This window comes from Garra rufa, chromosome 7 (genome assembly GCF_049309525.1).
Source record: "Garra rufa chromosome 7, GarRuf1.0, whole genome shotgun sequence".
NCBI lineage: Eukaryota > Metazoa > Chordata > Actinopteri > Cypriniformes > Cyprinidae > Garra > Garra rufa.
The window spans coordinates 1,040,868-1,066,324 of record NC_133367.1 but is presented as its reverse complement, the minus strand read 5'-3'; the positions used below and the strand labels follow the sequence as shown (position 1 = coordinate 1,066,324).

The window sequence follows — 25,457 nt, the reverse complement described above, 5'->3', positions numbered from 1 at the left end:
AACAAGAGTCTGGATTGTTGGCACATGCCTCATGTGTTCTGAATGGAATGAAAAAACCTCTGCTGATCCTGTTAATATTCTCTCTGATAATGTGACCTTTCTCTTTCTGTAAGAAAAAGAAATAAGGTAAAAACAAAGAAAACAGTGTTTACAGTTAATAAGGTTACGTTTAATCAGATACCAGCAGTAGTAGAGTATCTTACCACATACTGGGACTTTCAACAGTGGCTTGTTTTTCTTCATGTCCTCTGTTGAAAACAAAAACAAAAAACATAGACCGTTAAACAGTTATAATTCTTATTAATGATGACATTTTCCTCTCACTATAGCATCTGTATAGGAGATTGCCCTTATTAGAGCTTCTGCAACAAATGTAAATCACACCAGCAGCAGAACAACGGCAACACCAGCACATATTCCCGCTATAAGATTTAAAGACAGTGCTGAAGAGAAAAACAGACAGTCATTAGTGTGAGCGAACAAAAGGAAAACAACAAAAAGGGGAAAAGGAAGGGGGGAGAAAACACACTTTTCACACTCTCCTACCTTCCCCGGCCATAATGTATGATTCTTTACTGATTTTTTCTGGACCAGACAAATGAGCTGAAAAACACAATGGAATTACAACAATTTATTATTTTTCTTTATCTTTTTTTATTTCCTTTTTAAAGGCAGCTTTCTTTTCAGGCAGCAGGAAAACATACCTAACCTGCTGAAATGCTATTTAAACTTATTGTTATTTGTGGTTTATTGACTTAATGTGGACTATTACAATGCTGTTGGCTTCTTATTATTATTATTATTAAGTTGGCTTTAAAAGGCGTCATTGACAAATACCTTATCTTGTAAATTCATTACCGATGCTACCTATGCGCATAGTATACATGATTGAGAATTCGAAAGTGAAAGTGAAAGTGAAAGTAAACGTGAGTGCGCTACTTACGCTTATTATTATTAGGTAGGCTTGAGAAAGAATAATTTACAAATATATTATCTTGTAAAATCAATACCGCCACTCTCCATGCACATAATATGCATGATCGCAAATTTGAAAGTGAAAGTAAAAGTAAAACATAAGCACACATTTAACAACACATTTTAATACCCTGATATTAATAGTACCTCCCTGTTGCCTGACGATTATATACAATAAAATTACTTAATATTATTGTTAGACAACACAAAATCATTACAACCAAAAATGGCCAATATGAGTAAGCTAGAGTCTGAATCTAATTATTTTTTTTGGGCAAACCGTGCAGAAAAGCTGCAATTTTTCATATCTCCTGACCACTAGGTGGCACTGGGCTGAAACTGTGCAGGTAGCCTCAGGTCATAGTTGTTATAACACACACACACCAACTTTGGCCTGACTACGACAAAGCTTTTGAGACATACAGCCTCAATTTGGTCAAGAATGTTATTCTTATGGTGGAAAATTATGTCATATGATGCAATCAAATCGGCATGAGCAGAAATCAGAGGGAACAAATTGTTTCTAGCCCTTACAGTTAAAAATCTTATTAGCATTAACATGAATAAAACTTTGGACATGTTGTGACACTACAAAGTTTGACATAAAGACATTGTGGTTAATGTCGATGCTGTCCTCTGTCAGTATGCCAAATTTCATAGAAGAAGAAGAAGAAGAAGAGGAAAAAGAAGAAGAAGAAGAAACTAACAAATACAATAGGTGCCATAAAAGCTTCCTTCAGAGCTTGGCTAATAACATTATGCACACCAGTGAATGTGTACATCTGAATGAAATCTTTTGATTATTTAACAATTATTTTACTAAAAATATATTGTGGCATAAATATTATTCTTATTTCAAATTTTTCATGATTCATAATTTCCTGCAATAAGTCTGTTTGAATTAAGTTTAAAATTTAAATGTGATGTAATGTAATGTGCAGCAAATGTATTTTGAGGTTTGCCCAACAGACAGCTGATAAACAAATGCATCGGGATGTTATGCTGTACTGCATTCAAAATGGTCGTTATTCATGTTTAAATCCAAAAGACCTTTAAAGTGAACTTTTATGAGACTTTCAAGTATTCAAGGACCTCTTTTCATTAAGTGGCCAACAAGTTCTCACGCCGTGAACCAGACATGCCAAAGGAATAAACCCCTGTGTTAAAGAGCCAACTTGTGTCTGTATCATTGTAAAAATAGCTAAGTTACTAAAATACATTTTTCTTTAAGACTAAAATCATGGACCTTCAAATTAAGACAAGGAATTAGACAAGGAATCAAGAGTAAAATGGCTTTAATGTGAAATTAAACTGCACACTTAAAGAAGAAAGAGTTGTAAATACAAAGTCAAGCAACTTACCATCAACGAGAAACACAAATAGAGTGAGGATGAAATAGATTCCCAATATTTTATCTGGTGTTCACCTAAAGAAATAATGTAACATAATTTAAGAAACATAACCACAGAAAGTAAAGAATAAAGGGCACATATTGCATAATGGTTACATTGTCCCTGGTTACACGATAAGGATGATGTGTGCTTTAAACTCCAAAGGTGGGATAGATAAGGTATTGACAATGCAGTTATGATCAGTCATGATTATAGCTGAATATGTTGGACTTTTAGCTCTGCTGAAAAAAAAGAAAGAACTTCAGGTAGCTGGTTTGTTCACTGCTTTTTTTTAAGTATATATATATATATATATATATATATATATATATTTTATGTCAAGAGAGTCAAAAGATACAATACAAATCCAGAAAGACAAGAAAAGAGTAACATTCAATTCAGCTGACTTCCTGTACGTTTCAGGACACATTTTTATAATGCTTACAGAACCTGAATAATATACAATAAAGAGGAACGAATTAAAAAAAAAAAAATTGAAAAAGGAAATAGAAAAAAAAGGAAAAAAACAAAAAAAAAGGAAAGCGGAAATAAATAAATTATTTAAACTCACCAGCCAGTATAAGGCACATGTGAAATGGTGATCTTGCTACATTAAATTTACCTTACTGAGATATAATTTTAATTATTTGAACAGTGCTAATTCTCAGAGTCCAAAAAGTCTTTCCACATACTCCATAAAAAAGCCAATTATTTTGCTTTTTTAATAAAAAAAAAGTAAGGGTTTCCATTTTACATATTACAATCACAATTGCTTTCCATTCTTTGAGAGGTGAAGCCATTTACGAGTAATAGCTTTTTTTTTTTTTTTGCTGCAACAAGGAATATTTTCAATAGATGTGTAAAGTTTGTTTAATGCATTTCCCAAATATAACACATGAAACTGAAATTGAATATTAATCTTGGATATGGCCTCCAATGTCCGGTGGATGTCTTTCCAAAACGGGGGTATAATGTGAATATATGTGACCCTGGACCACAAAACCAGTCATAAGGTAAAATTTTACAAAACTGAGGTTCAATAAATAAGCTTTCCATTGATCGATGGTTTGTTAGGATAGGACAATATTTGGCTGAGATACATCTATTTGAAAAACTGGAATCTGGGTGCAAAAAAAAAAAAAATACTGAGAAAATCACCTTTAAAGTCGTCCAAATGAAGCTCTTAGCAATGCATATTACTAATCAAAAAGTACATTTTAATATATTTACAATAGGAAGTTTACAAAAAATCTCAATGAAACATGATTTTTACTTAATTTCCTAATGATTTTTGGCATAAAAGAAAAAAAAAACAATTATTTTGACCCATACCATGTATTTTTGGCTATTGCTACAAATATACCCCAGCGACTGAAGGATGGTTTTGTGGTCCAGGGTCACATATGATGATGATTTGCTACTTCTGAATTACAGTGTCTCCAACACCCAGATCATATTTCACTATGACGCTTTTGTTCCAGAGATAAAAAAAAAATCGAAATGCATTTTTCCAGGCAAATACCCTCCACTGGTGTGATCCTGTGGTTTCCTATTGGGATTTACATGTTTTTAACCAAGCCTCTTCTGTTATAATGATGTTTCCTTCATTCTCCCATTTAATTCGGACATAGGAGGTTGATGTTCACTGCTTTTAAAGATGTTTGAGTACTTAGCAGCTGGTTAGTCAGGGACACCATCTACATCAGACTAGACCTGTGAAGACCATGTATTAGTGATGTTATGTATGAAAAAAAGAGTGCATTTAATTATTCACAATTTAAAGTTTTCCCATAGGTTTACTTCCCAGTTGAAGAAAAAGGTGAATACCTGAACTCTTTTATGGAGCCACACTGGCGTGACATGTGCAGAATGAATCTTGACATTGTCTTGCTGAAATAAGGGACATAATGGCAGCATTATGTTAAAAAACATTTTTTTCCTCGGCTAGACTAAATCAACCACAATTACTTGTAATGCTTGATTTTAAGTGGCTGAGCTGTGTTCGATGCCAAATGTTGCCAACATTGTAACTAGAGATTTTATTAACGTATTTTTCCATTCAGTTTTGTAATACTGAATTCACCAATATAGGCACTGCATCCTTAAGAGAGCGGCGTTTTCAGAAAAAAAAGTGTAAATGATTTTCAATATTATATGGAAAAAAATAAACCACACTATTTGATGAAAGAATTACGTTCAAATAGCAATGTGGTCTAAAGGTATTGTTCAGTGTGTCGAAGCTAAGTTTTGCTTATCAATGCCCTTGGGTCATAAAAAAGGTCGTCAACACTCCAAATGCACTGCAATGAAAATACAAAACTGAAAATATTATTAGTATTTTTCATATTGAATCAAATGAAAAAAAAAAAAACATTGTAATTTTATACTGCCCTGCAAAGGCAAAGTGCAGTAACTACGCCAACATTAAAACTGAGAAAAATGCCTTTAAAGTTTTTACACAAGCTAGTCAAACATGTTGACACTCTCGTTCCTCTGAACGAATTAACTGAACCAGGGAAAAAATGAACCAGGAGACTTTGCCACAAGACAAAACAGTTGTCACAAAGTCCATTTGAAGCCTTAACTCAATTTTGACCAAATGTGCACATGTAGTTACTGCGCTTTGCCTCTGGAGTATATTTTAACGCTTTCTCAAGCAAAGCAAATTTTAAAAGTCACCTGTAAACATATCATAGACAGTGTTGAAGACAGCCTATAGTTATTGTCAACATGCCTAAATGATACATTTAAATTATAGCATGTATATAGCATTTTTTTAAATAATATAAACATCAGGGGGAAAAGAGGAAATAATAAAATCTGATGTGTTCTATGATTTTATTGTTGTTTGCAATGTTACTTGGCAAAATTTCAAAGATGTTATTTTTGGCATTTGCATGGTCCAAGTATCACCTGAGCGGGAGTTTTAACTTAAAATTTAATTAATTAAAAAATATATATATATATATATATATATATATATATATATATATCATTCAGTCAAAGCAGAAATGACCTAATAATTGTTAATGTTCTGAACAGTGAATTTGAGCCCTCAAATAAGTGATGGTTTAAGCATTCACGGCATTCTTTTTTTATACCTTTATATACCTTATTTAAGTAACTAAACATTTATTTTAAATTTACAACAAAATATCATAGTTACTTTTTCAAGTAAGTAAGTTTGTTTTTCCATTTATTGACTGACTGTCCCCATATTGAGAGAAATTGGAGTGAGGTCCAGAGGGAGAGGCATTTAATTCAGTCTGAAGCATATTCATTTCACTTTTGGCATGAAAGGGCCTTTCCATAAAAAGTAACACAAATAGTTACTTTCTATAGAGTAACACAATATTGTAAAGCATTACTTTTAAAAAGTAACTTTTACCAACACTGGATTCAACCCCCATCGGATCTGCTGAGATCATCTCAACCTTCAACAAACAACTAAAGAAAAATCTTCTCCACAAAAACATCTGTGCTTGGACCGCTAATAAGTGAATAAAGATATATATATAAATAAAGCCACAATCAGCATCACAGGGGTCCAAGTACCAAAGGCCCATGTGCTTGATTAGCAATCCAGTTGCAAAATCCATCTCGAATCTTCGGTGATAGGGTTAGATGAAACTTCCAAAGAAATCATGCCCTCTTACTGTTCGGCTGAAAAAGAAGTCATATTTTTTTTTTACTGATGTAAGATATGTGATGTATGTGTGGACCAATTTAGACAAATTACATATCAAATGACATCAAAGGGCAATTTCAAACAAATAATGAGATAGACCTTGCAGCTCAAAACTTTATTTGAATTTAGAATTTTTTTTTTTTTTTTTTTTTTTTATAAATACATGTTTCTTTTTAACATTGTACTTTGAAATGTAGTTTTGGTACAACTTATAATATTTTCACCAGTACCGTCATTCTACAAATGAATTTCTAGATCTAGTGACAGAAAGCAACAGAAAAAGAATGACTAAAATACCTGATAGTTTTTAATTAGTTTCTTTCTGAGCATCAAAAAGTGATTAATTTCATTCAGAATTAATTGTTTTCCACATGTAGAAAGTAGAAAATTAGTTATTAGTGAAAACATAAATAGTTCACATGATATGTCCATTTGCATAATGGCAGGCCATTCAGAATTGATGTTATTAGCCACTAACATTTGTTTGGTTGCTGACAGAATATTTGTATATTTAGGAGATTTTATTTTTTTTTTATACCAATTATTTATCGTAATACAACTTGAGTTATGCTTTCACTGTATTTATTACTACAATGTCCAAAAATGTATTTATAAAGACCTTTTTCAGAGTAAAAGATGAGTGCCGCCATTACGAATTCTAACATTAGATCGTAAGCTCTTCTATTCCAGTCTCCATAGGAACCCATTCAAATAGCAAACGTCTATATATTTGAATATTTAGAATTTAGTTTAGCGCACTTAAAGATTATCAATAGCTTATATTTCTCTGTCATATCTGTCATATATTGTTGCCCTATTAAAAAGTGGTGCTATACATATTAAAGTATACTTTAATATATACCTTTTAATTTAATAGCACATACTTGTTCTAAAATTCTTCCAAAAATAATTTTCAGTACTTTGTAATATTTTTATTAGCCAGTACTCAGAATTTTGGTGTCATAAATGGATCAGTCTGGAAAATGGTATTGGTGCTTCAATAATGTAAATCCACTTTATCCTATTTTATATGTCCTTGTTATGTCATCTGTCCAGGAAGATGTCCGATTGGTTCCTGCAGTCTAATTGGTGCCATGCCCTGCTTGATCATCTGACTCTTAGCTACTTATAAAAACCTCCTTTGTCACTTTCTGCATCAGCCTTGTGCTTTTGTCAGTTTGATTAATCAACTTATTGGTGATACCACATGCACATTCTTTAGTGACTGTTTTTGGACAGGGAGTTAGGGAAGTAATTGGAAGTAAAAATCTTTTCTTTACTTTTGTGGACAAGAGCAGTTAGAGGTATATAATCATTAGTTGTTTTCATTAGTTATTTTGGCCCTACAGACTCCTAAAGCTAGATTCCCCAAATGAGTTATAAATCAATTATATTTATTAAAATATTTCTCATTCGCTTTGTCAATGCAAAAATGCAAGTCACCTCATCATGGCGCCACCTAGTATCGTACAGATGTGCATCTGGGCGCCTGAGTAGCGATGCACAACTGGGATCGTCCTGCCAAGTTTATGATCGCTGTCGCCATTATACTTTTAGGGAAGAAGAAGAAGAAGAAGAAGAAGAAAAAGAAGAAGAAGAAGAAGAAGAAGAAGAAATAAAGACATTAAAGAGGCTAAGGATGGCTAAGATCAATAAGTATCGGCTGATCCTGTTCAGTATATAGATAATGAGACCTCTCTCTTTCTGTAAGAAAACAAAAACAAAAAACAATTCACAGGTGAGGAGAGCAAAATGAACAGTGTTTACATTTATAGAAAATCAATACATCTGTCATGATCTTTTAATAAGATTCAGTTTACAGTGTTTATTTTCCATTATGAAGACTTTGCTGATAATCCATTTATTCAGAGGTAAAACACAGGCTACTGTTCATAAATGATGAATATCTAGATACATGCAATAGGTAGGTTTCTCTATAGCATCTTGGAGATATTGCTATGGATCTAGGTCAGGGCTGCTCAACCCTGCTCCTGGAGATCTACCTACCTGCAGATTTTCATTCCAGCCCTGCTCAACACAGCTGTCTGTAATTATCAAGTGCTACTTAAGAGATTAATTAACTGGTTCAGGTGGGTTTCTTCAGGGTTGAAGCTGAACCTTGCTGGATAGGAGATCTCCAGGAACAGGGTTGGGCAATCCTGATCTAGGTTGTGTTTAGACTGCTAGGCTTAATGCACCGGTCTAATATTTTTAATCTCTTAAACTCTGCGGCTATTTCGGGGATTTCCGCCTGCATTTGGCGTACCTAATTTCAAATGGTTGCCCTATACTCCTACAATGGAGGAAAAAAAAAAATAGAAAAAAATGTTTTCATTGTATAGAAAACCATTTAATGGAGAACTCCGGTGTGATATTGACCTAAAGTGTATTGAATCATGATACCGAGTGTGAACGTACCTTGCATATTTCATCTCGGTTTGTGTCCAGCTGTCCGAAATCTGGGGTCAGTTAGCCGATGCTCACAACAGCTTGTCAATGAGAGTCAATGGGGCATTGAAGCAGTCATGTAAATAAATCACTGTTTTACGCCATTTACGAGGCACAAAGTAGCGCCACACTTCATCGGTAGACTTTCAATTCAAGATGGCGGCGGCCGCGAAACATCTTGCAGTTACTGTCTGCATAAATCTTCTCTTAAATAAACTACCGGTGCTTTTTCTGAGTTCTCAATGTCTCGTTTTAAATGTCGGGGCCCTTGGAAGTCTACCGATGAAGTGTGGCGCTACTTTGTGCCTCGTAAATGGCGTAAAACAGTGATTTATTTACATGACTGCCTCGATGCCCCTTTGACTCTCATTGACAACCTGTTGTGAGCATCGGCTAACTGACCCCAGATTTCGGACAGCAGTGGACAAGACGAGATGAGATATGCAAGGTACGTTCACACTCGGTATCATGATTCAATACACTTTAGGTCAATATCACACCGGAGTTCTCCTTTAAACTACATAATATCAGTGTAATTCTTCATAAATAACATTATGTACATTCCAAATATTACAGTGCACACACACACACACACCTTTTTTTTTTTTTTGAAAGTCTGTTATTCAGGTTCTGTGTTTCCCAGCTCTCTTCAACTTATATTGTTTGATTCCACTAGGTCTCAGGATGTACCAAAAAATAATTTTCATATAACAGTTTCTAACTAGAAGTTATTGAATTATTACCGAAGGTAGTCACACTCCCCCCAGAAGTGTTTTTGTGCGTTTTATTTGTAAAAAAAAAAAAAAAAAAAAAATTTTTATAAAGGTACATTTCCCCTAGAAACCTATTTTACCACATACCAAGGCACTTTTCTTGATTATTCACTGAATTGTGTTTAATTTTTATGTTTGCCTGTGTATTAACTGAAACACCTCCTGTACTTTACTGCGTTGCCTGCAGCAGCTATGATTTGTAGAGCGCATCTTCCAGACAAGGCGCATCAGTGCGCAAAACAATGGATATCTTACCAATGGAAGCGAAGAAAAACGGAAGTGAAAATGGTTTTGTTTGAAAGAAGAGATCCTAATCTAAAAGATATGGAATTTCGTCTGTTTGTGGCTGACTGAAGCAGTAGTATGTGCAGAAGGATAACAGAAAATATTTTTTATCCTCTGAGGTAACATTCTGACATCGCAATTCAATTGAAGATCATTCGATCTGTGTTGGTCATTCCTGAGAATAAGAGCTTTCTGACTTATATATGACTTGTCTGTTTTGTGAAAAATATAAGAAATACACATCCTTTGCAAAAATTCTTCGCAGTCATCTGGCGGAAATTCGTGTGTGGTATGAAAGAAATTCTAAGCTTAATTTTACTACTTTATTCATCATAAAACTAAAAGTTGGTAAAAGGAAACTCTAAGCTTTCAAACGATACCATATATGGGCTGATACCATATAAGCAAGGTCATGAAAATGAAGCATCAACATTTTTAACTTGATTTTGAACCTAAATTCACTAAAGACACAACTCAAATCCATTTGTGTCTGACTGTCTCAGAACTGAAGCGAAAAAATCTGATCTTGTGTTCACTATACCATCTGTTGTCTCAAAGGAGGAGCTCATTTCCAGAACAAAAATTTACAGATAATTTACTCACCCCTTCATCCAAGATGTTCATGTCTTTCTTACTTCAGTTGATAAGAAATTTAATTTTTTGAGGAAACAAAAAATAGGAATTATCTCCATATAGTGGACGTCAATGGGGCCTCCCAAAGTTTGAACTTCCAAAATGCAGTTTAAATACAGCTTGCTTCAAATGGCTCTAAACGAGAAAGAAGGGCCATATCTAGTGAAACGATGGGTAATTTTCTAAACAAATTGACAATGTATATGTTTTAACCTCAAACTCTCGTCTTGTCTAAGTCTGCGTAAACTTTATTTTTATTTTTATTTTTTTTTTCTGGTTCAATATGGTTAATACAGTTTGGGGGTATGTTGAAGAACTTTCATCTCGTTTTCTTCCCCGACTTCAGAATCGTTCTACATCGATGCAGAAGTACCGACCCAGTGTTTACAAAGTGAACATGCAAATAGATTAAACGTCCTTTACAAAAGGGATGATTTTGACGTTGAAGTAGTAAACAAGACGTTGAGTATTTCGTCATACCCTAACTGTTCTGACCAGACAAGACAAGCATTTGAGGTTAAGAAGTATATAAATTATCAATTTGTTTAGAAAAACTAGATAAGACCCATCTTCTTTGGCTGGGATCGTTTAGAGCCACTAGAAGCTGCATTTAAACTGCCTTTTAGAAAGTTCAAACTTGGGGGCACCATTGAAGTCCACTATATGAAGAGAATTCCTGATTTTCCTCAAGAAACAATTTCTTACCAACTGAAAAAAGAAAGGCATGAACTTCTTGGATGACAAAGCAGACCTAGCAGATTCTAGCAGACCATTTGCAACCTACTATTTTGGACATGCTACAGTAATTCTATATATTTTACCTCATATTGGGACTTTCAACAGCTGCTCAGACTTGTTTTCCTCCATGTCTTCTGTTAAAACAAAAATGCACAGACAATTAAACACTGAATTTGCTTTAAAAATATTACGTTTTCCTCTCACAATGGCATATGTACAGTAGGTGATACTTGCCCTTGTTAGACCTCCTGTAACGTGCAAAGTAAATCACACCAGCAACAGCAGCAGCCACCAGCAGAAAACCAACACCAGCAAATATTCCCAATATAAGACTTAAAGATGGTACCGAATCTAAAACAGAGACAGACAGACAGTTCAAGAAACAATTCACTGCATGGATAATACATTTAACACTCGTTTTAAAAGAAATAAAATGCCACTAATATACTGTAATTACTGTAATGTAACACTAATATAATGTGCTTTTATAAATTAACTAATAAAATATAGTGTAACCCATTGTAGATCAACGAAACAAAAAAGGGAAGGATAAAAACATACTCTTTTCAAACTCTTGTTCCTTCTCCGTATAGTACAATTCTTTATTGATTTTTTCCGGACCAGACAGAGAGGCTGGAAAACACAATGAAATAACAACAAAACAAAAACAAATTTTTAATTAATTTATTTTTTTAAAGGCAGTTCTTTTTATTTGTAGCAGCAGGAAAACCTTTTCAAACAGGGAAGAAACAGTGCTGCCTTACTAAAATTACAATGTGTTCAAACAACACAAGAAACATATTGCCAGTCAAAATAATTAATCATTGTATTGTTGTAAAAGACCAGTTCTATTATTTTAAATATCATCTATTTTAAATCATATGTATGCTAAAAAAAAAAAAAGACTAAAGAGTATCAGTCTGTAATCTTGTCTGCCTCAAAATATGTTATGAAGTTGTTTTTCTATAAACAAGGAACAAGTTTAAACCGGTTTGAAAGTCATTGTTTAGGGAGGTCACCTTCAGGCAATGCATGAATAGTATGAATTGCTTACCAGTGACGAAAACACTGAATGTTTTTACGGTGTCGCCAATGTTGCTCATTTTCTTGGTGATTTTTGCGCTGTTACACTTGCTGTTTCGGTTCAGGCTGTGACTGGTTCCTGAGCTCTTGCTTTGGATGAAATTTGCTTCATAACGCCCAGTGTGTTCAGGTCTGATGTTTGTGATGGTCAGAGATCCAGTTGCATAGTCCACCTCCAGTCTGTCTCTGAACATCCCACCTTCGCCATCATACACACAGCTCTTACTGGGCTCTCCATTGATCAGAGCTATCAGAGTGTCATTGAAATACCACAGCATCTTGTCATGTTGTTGTTTGGTAACACCAGAGTGCAAAAGGACTGATTTGCCCTCCATCACTGTCATCACATCATCACCAACCACACCTGGAATTACAGATACACAATTATTACTGCATGTGTGCATTTGACATGAAATTTAGAATCACACCAATGAGAACTCCAATGATTGTAGATTATAAAAATCTCTGGTGAAGAAATATTTATTTACTTTTATTTATTTCAGCCTCATATCTTTATGCATTTATTTACTTTGAAATACAAGATGCATTTATATTTGACAGTTGTTTTAATATCCAGTGACTGTATATTAGATAATAAAAAATAAAAAAAATAATGTTTTTTTTTTCATTAATATAATGTTGATCTGGATTTTCCCCCTTCATAAATACAAATGTATGAAGACAAAACCTTATTTTTTTTGTTTTTAAAATAAATTGTATTGATAATTACTTTCCATCACAGGAATTAAGAACAGTAAAAAGGCCCAGAAACGTGTTGGAATAATTAGAAAACTTTATTTGAAGTGGAATGAAGAGACCCCTATCTTTATTTATTTACTTTAAAAAAAAAAATCCAGCTACTTAAACTACTTTTTTTTTTTTTTTTTTTGGTTGTTTCGCCATTTTAAAATGAAAATATGGACTGAATGTTTTATCTAAACTGACCATAAACATTTTGCCATTTAACATTATGATAGAGCATGTGTACATATTTTTATTTTTAAATGAAACCGTTCGCGTACAACAGAAAGGGTTGTAAATACAAAATCAAGCAAGCTATATCAACGAGAAACACAGAGTGAGAAAAAATAGATTCCCTTTATGTATAACTGTTGTTTACCTATCAATAACCTATAATTAATCACACACACACACACACACACAAAATAATGTTTGTGGTTACATTATATTTTATAAAAAATATAGATAAAAAGGTTTTTTTTTACCCTTCGCTAAACACCAATACTAAACTACTACTACGAACGATTTTTAAAAAAGTGATCATATAAACTAATGTAGATCGAATCGTTATTGATACATAAACATACTGTTTTGAAAACTTTTCACAGTTTCACCAACTAGACTGTGTCAGTTTATTTCCAATAAAGATCCGGCACACCCAAATTAAGGTGCGCAAGTGACGAACAGAGAACGAAACTTAAAGGTGATTTCTAAAGAAACGATTACAGCCTCGGGACTTTTATTATTGCATGTTGCGCTGCCTATGCGTTATCAACGCATCTGCACTGGTGCCTCTGTTACAGCTTGTAAGTTCTTAAAATCTTTTAAAAGCAGTAATTTCAGACTGTATGGCTGTTGTAAATGTTCCCGTTACAACAGAGTTGCGCATACGATTTACATTGATATTATATACACAAGTATCCGCACAACATTACAATACAAAAAAGATATATGTGCTCAATAGGCTAATGCAGTAGCCTATATGCGCCAAGTAGGTTAAAACAGGAATTCTCTGCCACGGAAGCTCGCCAAAACAAAACAGCATTGTGCATTTGTTGAAATTACAAATTACTTACCATGAGGAAGAAAAACAAACAGAGTAAGTAGGTAGCCTCTCATTACACTTTTCCCTAGAACAGAATGCATCTTGTTTCCTCCTTTATAGAGGGGTTCCCAATTCGAAAAAGGTGTAGGGGGAAACAAGAAAGGACAAAGAAAAACAAAGACAAAAAAAGAACACGTATTACATAGCCGCCTTCTTCTTCTTCTTCTTGTTTTACGGCGGATCGCAGACTTATATTACATAGCCTACTGGCTCTGATGTGTCTAATACAAGAAAACGATACCAGCTGTGGTTTTATAAGGTCTGTAGCCTATAGGCGGGGCGATAAACATAGTCTTCCAGGTAAGGGATTGGCATTGGCCACTGTCCTACATAATTTAGCTAATAATAACAAATAAGCTAATCAATGTCTTGCATTATAAAGCTACAGGCAGGTGTGTTTGATTAAGGTTGGTTCTAAACTCTTTAGGACAGTGTAACTCCAGGACCGATCACACTGAATCACATTCTAGGTGAAAAATATATTAAACCAATCTAAGCTTGTTTTCTGGTAGCTGGTCTGTTTGCGTGTTTGAGTTTCCGGTTGGCATGATAGACTTAATCTGTGAGGTACGATGTATTAGTCATGTTACGTATGAAACATGAGCAACATATCTATAGTGCACATATCGGATATATTTAAGTTTCGCAATTTAAATTTCGTATCAGTGTTTCGTTTCTGAAATAATCACGTGACCGGCCAAGTAAGTTTCGTTTCCCTTTAAACTGGCCAGTGAGAATGCCGCCAGAAATAGTATAATGGATTTAAAACATAACAAAGGTGGTTCTGTCTGGTTCGCTGTCACGGAAAGCTCTCGCACACACAAACATACAAGCAAAAAAATAAAATAAAAAATAAATAAATAAACATAAGCACTGCACTGATGAATGACTGAATTCGTGGACTTTATCTTGTAAACATAAGTGATGCATATACACCTATATTTGTCCAAAGCAACTTTGAAAGCTTTAAGGTTTCCATTCCAACCTTCTTTTTTTTTTTTTTTTTTTTTATGGATTCTGAATACAGAATAAACTATTTCAAGGTAAACAGAAGCCCTCCATGTGGTTGCATTCGAACACAGACACGTTTTTTAAACCACATTCTTAATAAACAGGACGCATTTTTTTTCTAGCGAAGAGAATGAACGCTATTCACCAGCAGCTGAGCATTGCGTCAAAGCGAAACAATCTGTGGTTTCATTTATTTGCAAAGAAATATAGTTTGACCTGATGCATGGAAAATTTTGCGTATTATTGGGTCCCTTCATTTCCTTTTTAACATGAACCTCACAGTTTGACTTCCTTTTTACAAAAAAGCTGTACTCCTGTTTGAGAAATATAAGAAATATAATATATAATTTTTTTCTTACTCATCATTCATTACTTATAGACACAGAGAACATATTCCAGCGTTATGAATTAAGTTATAAATTAATTCAATGGCATTAATTCTCCATGTCCTGGTGTGTATACACACACACAAACATTGACTCAAAAATAATGAAAGACTGACTTACTAAACTGCCAAAAAAGTTAAAAGTAAACTTTTAAAACTATACAGTGAGTCTTAATTATATATATTGTAACTGTAATTTAAGTGAACCCCTAGTATGTGATCAGTGAAGGGTGGTCGAATCCTGTTGGGGGAGGATCCACACACACTAACATCACACTTAGGTCTAAACGGGCAGCTTTCAGATATGTTCATTAGAATGTTCGCATACTCAAAGAAAATGGATCATGCTGTCCTTTTGTTCTGCTTGTGTTGGTGGCAAGTAAATGGTAAGTTGTGTGTTTTTGTGCTTATATATATATATATATATATATATATATATATATATATATATATATATATATATATGTATATATAATTTATATATATATATTTACTGATTTAGTTCACACTTTGGGTAATATGATGGATTTGCATATTTCTAGAAAAAATATATATTATGAAATTAAACTAAAATATTGCTGTAAGATCTATTGGATTCAGGTCTAACATCACACAAGATCAAATTAAGAAAATTCAGTCCACCCGTTTACATGAGCTCATCATGTGAATATCCCATTAAATATATATAAAAAAACAAACAAACAAAAAAACTAAGTTTTACAGTGTCAAGGTTGAAAAATATTCAAAATTATTTTGTTTTCTAGGTTTCATATAATATGATCTGTGACAAACTCTCTGTTCATCAGGTGTGTTTGGTGATGGACTGAAGTCAGTGATGGAGGGGGGTTCAGTCACTCTAAACACTGGTCTTACTGAAATGATGGATGATCATTTGATTTTATGGAGGTTTGGAACTGAAAACACTTTAATAGCTCAAATCGATGTAATGGCTGACAGCGTCACTGTGTACGATAATGTTCTTGATGGGAGATTCAGAGACAGACTGACGCTGGATCATCAAACTGGATCTCTGACCATCACAAACATCACAACTCAACAAGCTGGACTCTATAAACTACAGTCCAACAGTGTGAGCAAGAATTTCAGTCTTATGGTCTATGGTGAGCTAAGCTAAATACCTTCTTTTTTTGTATTTATTTATTTTGTTTTCGTAGCTTTAAAGTATATGCATCCTAAAGACTTTTCAGTCTTAAAAATTAATACATCTGAGATACACATTAATTTTGACTTTAATTTTAAACAAATTAAACAGTTTTCTTTTAAATAATTATCCCAAGGTTGTTATCTCACTGAAATCACAAACACATGTATGACATCAAAAACTCTAACTCAGCAGATGAAACAGTATTATTTACTCTAATGTTTCTATTTCTCAGCTTCTTTGCCCACTCCTAACATCACCAGAGATTGTTTATCATCATCATCAACAACAACATCATCATTATCATCATCCCAGCAGAATTGTTCATTGGTGTGTTCAGTGGTGAATGTGAGTGATGTGACTCTCTCCTGGTACAAAGGAAACAGTTTATTGTCCAGCATCAGTGTGTCTGATCTCAGCATCAGTCTCTCTCTACCTCTGGAGGTGGAATATCACGATAAAAACACCTACAGATGTGTGCTCAACAATCCCTTCAGAAACCAGACTCAACATCTGGACATCAGCAAACTCTGTCACACATGTTCAGGTACGACAGCGCTGATATATGTGTGTGTGTGTGTGTGTGTGTTTATTTGAGTTGATTATAATGACTAGAGCTGGTTGCAAGGATAAGAGGCATGTTATTGCTTAGACATAATTGTATAATGTCAACTTTGCACCTTTGCTGCCTTTCAGCCTAAAATGTCAAGTCAAGCCACCTTTATTTATATAGTGCACTTTTAACAATCCAGGTTGTGTCAAAGCAACTTTTCAGTATTAAATAGGACAGTAGCATGTTAATAATGGGAACAACAATAAAGGACAACAGTAAACAATACATTTTCAGTTTAAGGCAGTTCATCATTGAATACAGTTGTAATGGTGGTTTCCAGTGGTTCAGGTGTTATCAGCATGATGGTATGAAGCTGTACATCTCTAGTCTATTACCACCCACTGCCACTTATATCAACGACGAAAATAAGCACAGTTTATAATAGCTAAATATGTGGAAGAGCGTTGCTATTGAGTGACTACATTGTATTGCGATAGGTAGCAGGTCAATTTTAATATTGAATCAAAACTAGTCAGCAGATATTATAGCATTAAAATGGTTTAATAACAATATTTCGTTATGGTTACACTTAAATTGGTTACAAAACAGATGAAGGTTGGTAAAAATTGACAGTTAATTGTACCCAGTATGTATGTAAAATATTACCTGAGAGAGAGAGAAAGATAGAGAAAGAGAGAGGGGGGGTGGGAGGTGGGAGGTGGGGGGGAGCAGAGCTCCTGCAAAGAAAGAGAGAGCAAGGTAAAAAGAAGGGCCGAGCAACAGCGACAATCTTCTTTTATCCTTTCCTTGACCCTTTGACTAAAACCCAAATGTGAGACTTTCAAACTGACCAATCAGCAAATTACAGCTTCACCCAAAGGTGTGACAATTAGCAGACCCCCGATGTATGCACATTTTGGCCTACAGGACTTGCTCACTATCAGTCCCTTTTGTTTCTGAAGATATGTTTGGGGCAGGAAAGCAGAAGTCCTTGATAATTTTCAACCTTACACAGTGATGTCATCATCCAGCTCAGTTTAATTCAAATAGTATACGATATCACTAGAAATTAAGTGTCCCCGACCAAGCCATACTAAGCCCCACCAAAACTCCATCGGTGTCAGAAATGGAGAAAAAAACCTTGAGAGAAACCAGGCTCAGTTGGGGGGCCAGTTCTCCTCTGGCCAGACGAAACCAGTCTGTTCCATGTTGCAGCAAGTCAGATTGCAGAGGACTCATCAGATTCCTTTGGTCCTGTGCCGATTGCAGTCTAGGTGACGAGGTCTTCACTGGGGGTCTGTCTCTGGTGTTCATCTAGTTGACATGGTCTCCCCTGACATTCAGGGCTATAGAGGTCACAGATATAGAGGCTAGGTGTTGATCCACCATCTGGGCTAGGTACGGACTGGATCCGAGGGACTGCAGTGACCATCTGATCTACCGTAGATACAGACTGTATGGTGGCTACGGTGACTTCAGAATAAGCATGAAACAGACTAATATGAGCATAGATACCAATCCTCTTAAGATGCAGCGAGTACATCGGGTGTTATGGGAAGTACTCCCAGCTCTTGTTGACTTAATTAATAGAGCCTAACAATCCTATAATGGATTTGGATTATAGAAATGTTTTAAGTGTAGCCCAGGTTAAAGAGATGGGTCTTTAATCTAGATTTAAACTGACAGAGTGTGTCTGCCTCCCGAACAGTGTTAGGTAGATTTTTCCAGAGTTTAGGCGCTAAATAAGAAATTCGGTCGCAGTTGATTTTGATATTCTAGGTATTATCAAATGAAACACTTAAAAACATTACATTCTTACTGCCATGGTAAACATTGAAACAAACTAAAAACTTTTACCTGAAATACTGCAGCAAAATACTGTAACTGTGATGTTCACAATAGATCACACTAATGATTGTCTCGCTGTATTTTTACAGACTCAGCATCTAAAATAGTGCCGATCTCTGCTGCTGCTGCTGGATTTCTGCTGGTTGTAGCTGCAGTCGTGATCTTTTGTTTTTGCAGGAAATGTAGAAAAACAGATAAAGAAGGCAAGTGTTAATTTTATAATTTATAATAATATACTTTAATAGCATAGCTTCTTTTAACCCTTGTGTTGTGTGGCCATTTTGACCTAGAGAGGATTTTCTTTTTTATGAAAATGTTACTTTATAGTGACACATTGGACTAAAACATACTACTGACTTGGCTCACACAGAATATAAAAAACTTTCCCAAAGATTAGACAATTTTTGTACTTTTCTGTACTGTACTGGGGATTTTTACTATTTTCCCCAATCTAAAAAAAAAGACCAGCCAATACAAAAAGTTGCTTATACATTTCCAGTGATGCTATATTAATGTTACGGTTTGGTGCTGGAACGACGAGACACGAATTACAAACAAACAGAGTCTTTTAATATAATCCAAGGAGCAGACTGATGAGGAACATAAAATCTTTCCACACACGCAACATACACAAAGCAAAGACAGACTTATACTAGTCATTAGAGTTGTGACGTTCGCGAACGAACCGATTCTTTTGAACGGCTCATAAACATGAACGATAGGAGCCGAGTCGCGGCTGGGGGAGAGCCGTTCTTTCTGTCGTTCTTTTTTCCTATGAGTGTTTCACACAGATGCACACAAATTATTCCCGGATGGTCTACTACTTAACTTAAGAATTCGAAGTGCCGATCAATGCACGCTCTAACGGCTAATATTGCCCACAAAACTACAAACATGGCGGATACGCGCTACCAGGGACAGGTAGAGAAAGGGGTTTTTGAGATAACTAATCAATGTGTAACCTAATAAATAATATTTAAATAATGTTATCCATGGTATATTTCATGTGCAGCAACATTATGAACTTTTATAATGATAGGTTTGGTCATTAACTTTTAAATGCATCATTATGCAAACACGAGCAAAGTTCTCGGCATAAAAGACTAGTATAAGAATGTGCCTCTTCATTTCTCTCTAATACGGTAGGAAATCAAATTAAACGAAATGTAGATGATATTAACTGACAAGGCAGTTTAAACAGTGACAGGATTTAGGTAACTAAGCAACAGTTGAAGTAGTAGGCCTATGTCCCAAAGCTTGCCTACTTTTCTGCTACATACTCAAAAGTATGTACTTTTTCTTCACAAAAAGAGTACATACTTTAAGGGCATAGTATAAGTATGCGAATTGGGACGCAGCAACACACTTTGTACTAAAGGTAAATCCAAAATAGTGATGCCACTGTCTAAGCAGAGGGATGTTGTGCAACCCTATGGAATATAGTCCACACATGACAAATGAGGTAATAATTGTTCTAATATTTCAGAATAATTCAAACTCAGATATTGGTGTGTGATATCTGAGTTTTAATTTTTTGACTACAAATCTCACCTCATAATTCCTCCCAGTGATTATTTCCAGGATAAACTGAGATGCCCCCAAACTGGCTTCTTAAAACTGACTAAATATTTAAAAAGAGCCAAAAGAGCCGTTCTTTTGAACGGCTCTTTGAAAGGAACGGATCGCCAAGATCCGGATCCCCTCAAAGAGCCATAAATCCCATCACTACTAGTCATTGAAGACAGGTGATACAAATGACTCTAACAAGGACTGAACCAAAGCAGACAGATTAGCAGGGGGAGACAATGGGATAAACCAAGACTACAAACAGACAGAACTATGACAATTAATACCAAACATTGGACTGAATATTTTTTATCAACTTTTTTTCTGTAAAGTAGCACAGGTTTTGTGTTTCTTTTTGGAAATGATTGATCATAAGCCTTATTGAGCTGAGCTTATGGACCTCAGGTTTTGATGAACAGTGGCAAAATTATCCACAAATAATATGCAAAAACATACTGAAAACACAGAAATGCTATGTTGTTTTAATCTATTATTATTATTATTATTATTATTATTGAAACAGTTGAGACTAACGAAGATGAAATCACTTACATTGAGCCGACGTTCTACAAAAGAAAACAACAGAAACCGGTAAGATCAGTACTAATTAATTGTTGTGTATCTCATTTCAACATTGTGTGCTTGTGTGTGACAGAGACAAAAGCACGAAACAGCATCATATTAGATATGTATAAAAGTCATAAGATCGGTATTCAGCATGTGAAGCGGTGACTCATATGTCAAAATACTCACAGCACTTCTGCATAACTAAAGAGTAATAGATCTACATTTGTGCTCACTGATTAAGTATTTCCTTCATCAACTAATGACCTCAAAGTCCAAATCATCAGAGTTTCACATACTGTACATTCTTTTCAGATATTTACAATACTTTTAGAAAGCAACATGATGTCGCAGACATAAATAAGACTGAATTAATTATTTAATTTTTTTTAACTGAAATGTTAAATGTGTTTTTTACAGGATGTTAAAGAGGATGACCACGTGGAGTATGCGCCTATCGCTATGAGAAGATGAACAAACAAGTTATAGACCCGCTTTGGTGACTTTCACAGGAAGCTCCCGTGACAACCTCAAAGTCTGTAGTTTCATATAAGCTGTTTAAAATTTGTTGACTGAGTTTTGGGATTGTTAAAGTGCGATATTCAGTGGTGGAGTAATGAAATTCTTTCTTAAATAATGTGTCATGTAAAACAAGGACATTTAAAAACAAAAGACATTTAATACAAAGGACATTTATTATCAATCTTGTGGTGGACCAATGGAACATTTTCATGTTTCACATTTATTGCCTCTTCAAGAATCCCCAAAACAACAAGAAACATTTTGTGTCCTGTTTTCAGAATTAGAATCTGATTTACGTACATCTAAGCGGAAATGTGGTTTGATCTGCTGGTGGACTAACAGATTCTGCATGAACATTACTGGATGTGGTTGACATTTGGCACAGACACTGTTTAGGTGCCATTAGCGTGTGGTTAAAGAACTTTTTTTTTCCATTTCTGCTAATATGAAACCCACAGTCTGACTTTATGTTCAGCTAAATAGACTTAATGGTCAAATACTGAATCTAAAATGCAAACGATTCACTCTGTAAAACCGTGTGATACAATTATATTTTAGGCAAGTCAGATTTTTTTATATATAGTGCTTTTTATAATTTCTCAATATCTTCATGCCGCTAGTGGCATTTGGCAGCTTTGAGCCAGAAGATAATATATAGTTTCTATTTTGCAATGATACAATCAAGCAGTTGGGTCTTGGTCTATATTGACCTACACATGTATGTGGTATTACTCCAACATTTTTTTGTCTGTCAATGTCTGAGAGTCATTTTAGGTGTAAATGCAATGTATTATTCACTTTTGTAATATTTATGGTATCATACAGATGTCTGATGGTTGTTATTTACTCACTTTTGGGGGTAATTAACTGCTAACAAACGATATATTTTTTCCGTATAGCCAACAGTGATGCCACCCAAAAGCAAATGCAGTAACTACATATTTTGTCAAAACAGCACTTTTTTTAAACTGTGAATGGCAAATACTCCAAGCGCCATCTAGTGTCCAATACGAGACTTTACCTCTGGAAAAATAACAGCTCTACCTAATAAGCCGCATACAATGCGCTATAAAATACGTCTCGAAGTAGAGTCAAACTCAAAGAACCAATAATAAACACAAAATAGCGTCCGTTTTTTGTGTATGTGTGTTAGAATGGGTTAATTTTTCATGAAACACAAACAAAACTAATTTATTTGTACATTAGGTATGGATACATTCTTACAATTTAGCGTTCTGCGCGTTTCAACAAGCCCGAAGACTAAATAAATAAATAATAGAAAAACGCCTCAAATTAACAAATTAATTCTTTCAGTCGTTCAAAAATATGTCAAAAATATGTGTCAGCAGTAACAGTTTTATTTCTGGAGAAAAGGACAACTTTGAACCCAAGAGCTAAACATGGCCCTGTTGTCCCAACTTTTTTGAGACGTGTTGCAGCTATCAAATTAAAAATGACATTTATTTCCCCCTCAGTATAAACATTTGCTTTCTACTGGTTCAAACTTTCACTGATACTCCAGAAGGAAACACGATGCATTAAGAGCTGGGGGGTAAACACTTTAAAACAGGATGATTTTATCTTAGTTTGTTGATTTATTTAAATTTTTTTTCTCCCAGTTAGAACTGCCATTCGGAAGCAACAGTGGATACTTGCATGTTTACCTGAAGACAAATGAAGAATAATTGACCTTGATCCTCAGAAAAAAGTTTTCACCCCTGGCTCTTAATGCTTTGTGTTTCCTTCTGGAGCATCAGCGAATGTTTAAACGTATTTTAATATTTATGTTTGAGTCCTTCAAGTGTCCTCAGTCTGAAAAGATGGATCTCAAAATCATTCAGTCACTGCTGGAAAGGGTTCAAATATACAAAACATGCTGGAAAAAATGAAAAATCTGCAGTACCAGGAGGACTTTTTTTTATAGATAATAACAGTGCTTAGTTGAACTGTTCAGAGCAAACAAGGGACACACATGAACAACCATCACATAGATCATTCAGGTAACCACAGACAGTATTAAGAACCAGGGGTTCCCAAACTTTTGAAGGAGGTTATTTAAAAAATTGTTCACTTTTCTTATCTTTTCTTTTCTCACTATATGTAAACATATTTTTATGTAAAATGTCTTACAGTATAGCCTACTTAAAATTACCATGCTTTTTGTACGATCTCTCTTATTTTGTTCAAATTATTCACATTTTTACAGATTCTGCAAGGGGTTCCCAAACTTTCGCATACCACAGTACTTCCACATGAAGCATCCTATCGAAGCTTGTATTGTTTTAGTGAAATTACGTCACTCGTGGCGTTCGTAGTCTCGTTTGATTTCAGTGTTTCGAGAAAGAATTCACTTTTGTTTTTTGTGTTTTTTAAACTTTCACTCTATTATGCATTCTGCCCATGCTGTCTAATCACTTTTACCCTATTTTATCCAAATCTAAATAACAATAACAATAAAGTCTAAATAACAATCAGTTACAAACATATGAAACCAAAAATACTGATTTATTTATTTTATTGTACATGTTTTTTACTATGTAAGTGTATATGTTAATACATAAGTTTTTTTAAACATGCTGTAACGGTCTGGGTGTCTATCTCTTTAATTTGATTTTCTGTGACACTGGGCGGAGCTAACATGAATATTAATTAGTTTCCTGTTTCATGTTAAAGCGCCAATAAAAAATGTTGTGCTCCTTGGACCATATAAACTGTTTTCGATAACGTAAATTAGTTTAATTTCAGCGTCAAACTAATTTCTATTTTTTTTTCCTTTTATTTTTTATTCCTTTAGATTGTGTGCTGTAAATTGTATTTAATATAATTTATTATGATTTAATTTAAGGACATGTTCAAAAAAAAAAAATTCTATGATTACTAGTTTAAGGTCGTAATATTTCGAGAATAAAGTCAAAATACTACAAAAATAAAGTCGAAATATTAACAAAGCCGGAATATTACGAGAAATAAGTCGAAATGTTTCGAGAATTTAAATCGTAGAAATTAAAGTTATAATATATTGAGAGTAGCCAATAGCCTTTTTGCGCATGCAAAGGCCCGGATTGATGAGGAAGAGCCAATTTTACTGACTTTGAAAACAGCTTAACAGAGGTGGGACCAAGTCATTGTTTTGCAAGTGACAAGTAAGTTTCGAGTCTTTGCATTCAAGTCTTAAGTCAAGTCCCAAGTCAAGCCAGACAAGTCCCAAGTCAAGTCCCAAGTCAAGACGAGCAAGTCCAAGTCGAGTTGCAAGTCCTCAACTTTAAGCTTCAAGTCCTAAACAAGTCACTAGTGCTGTTTGCCCAAATTAGTGTCTCTGTATTAATTACTACAGTAAATTTAAAGTCAATAATATAGGTATAATTATAAAAGATAGGCTATAATTATTAGTGATGTTTTATTGAGGAATTTATCATTGTTTGTGATCAAATATAGGCCTAATTGAATTAATAATTTATTTTAAGTCCACTGTTTCATTTGTTAAATATTCAGTGACTTTAATGAATCAGTTGAGTCAAATAAAATATAAATATAATATAAATATATATAAATATTTGAAAGGTTTAGCCAATTATTAGGCTACTGTTGAGCTTAATAGAAAAAATTTTATATAAAAAAATTGTCTTGTTTTTAGAAAGGACAAATCTATATTAGGTGAGTTTTTGCTTAGAAAAAGCAAAATAATTCGCATTGGGATAAGCAAATAAACAAGACTCAAAGTACGATTTTTTTTTTTTTTTTTTTTTTCGGTGTATGTGGGATTATTAGCAGAAATAATACCTTGTGTGATACTCACGGGGACAGTAAGCTGGGAAATAATATGTCTTCGATTGCATTCATATTTTGTAATATACAAAATTTCTAATATAAAGTCTTATCTTTAAAATCTTTGAAAATTCTTACCAAAATTATTTTCTGAAAATTCCTCCACCTGCTCCGCAAAAATGTCCAATATTTTATTCCTCACATTTTATATTAAATTAAAT

The 25,457-nt window shown here is 34.2% G+C and overlaps 3 protein-coding genes across 3 annotated transcripts in view; 1 reads left to right on the top strand and 2 right to left on the bottom strand.

Moving 5' to 3' along the window:
• Window positions 1-25,457, bottom strand: part of LOC141339276 (uncharacterized) — a 727,444-nt gene that overhangs the window by 99,411 nt on the left and 602,576 nt on the right. The window lies entirely within an intron of this gene.
• LOC141339280 (uncharacterized) lies at window positions 6,155-12,367 on the bottom strand. The gene is made up of 5 exons (XM_073844907.1): window positions 11,986-12,367; window positions 11,493-11,564; window positions 11,166-11,282; window positions 11,015-11,065; window positions 6,155-7,758 (listed from the first exon to the last, which is right to left on the bottom strand). The coding sequence occupies exons 1-4, from the start codon at window positions 12,356-12,358 to the stop codon at window positions 11,016-11,018; spliced, it is 612 nt and encodes a 203-aa protein (XP_073701008.1). The 5' UTR covers window positions 12,359-12,367; the 3' UTR covers window positions 6,155-7,758; window position 11,015.
• Window positions 13,833-25,457, top strand: part of LOC141338804 (T-lymphocyte surface antigen Ly-9-like) — a 13,993-nt gene continuing 2,368 nt past the window's right edge. Inside the window, exons 1-3 of the mRNA XM_073844420.1 lie at window positions 13,833-13,854; window positions 16,063-16,377; window positions 16,654-16,965. Of these exons, the coding sequence (XP_073700521.1) occupies window positions 13,833-13,854; window positions 16,063-16,377; window positions 16,654-16,965 (649 nt within the window). The remainder of the gene's footprint in view (window positions 13,855-16,062; window positions 16,378-16,653; window positions 16,966-25,457) is intronic.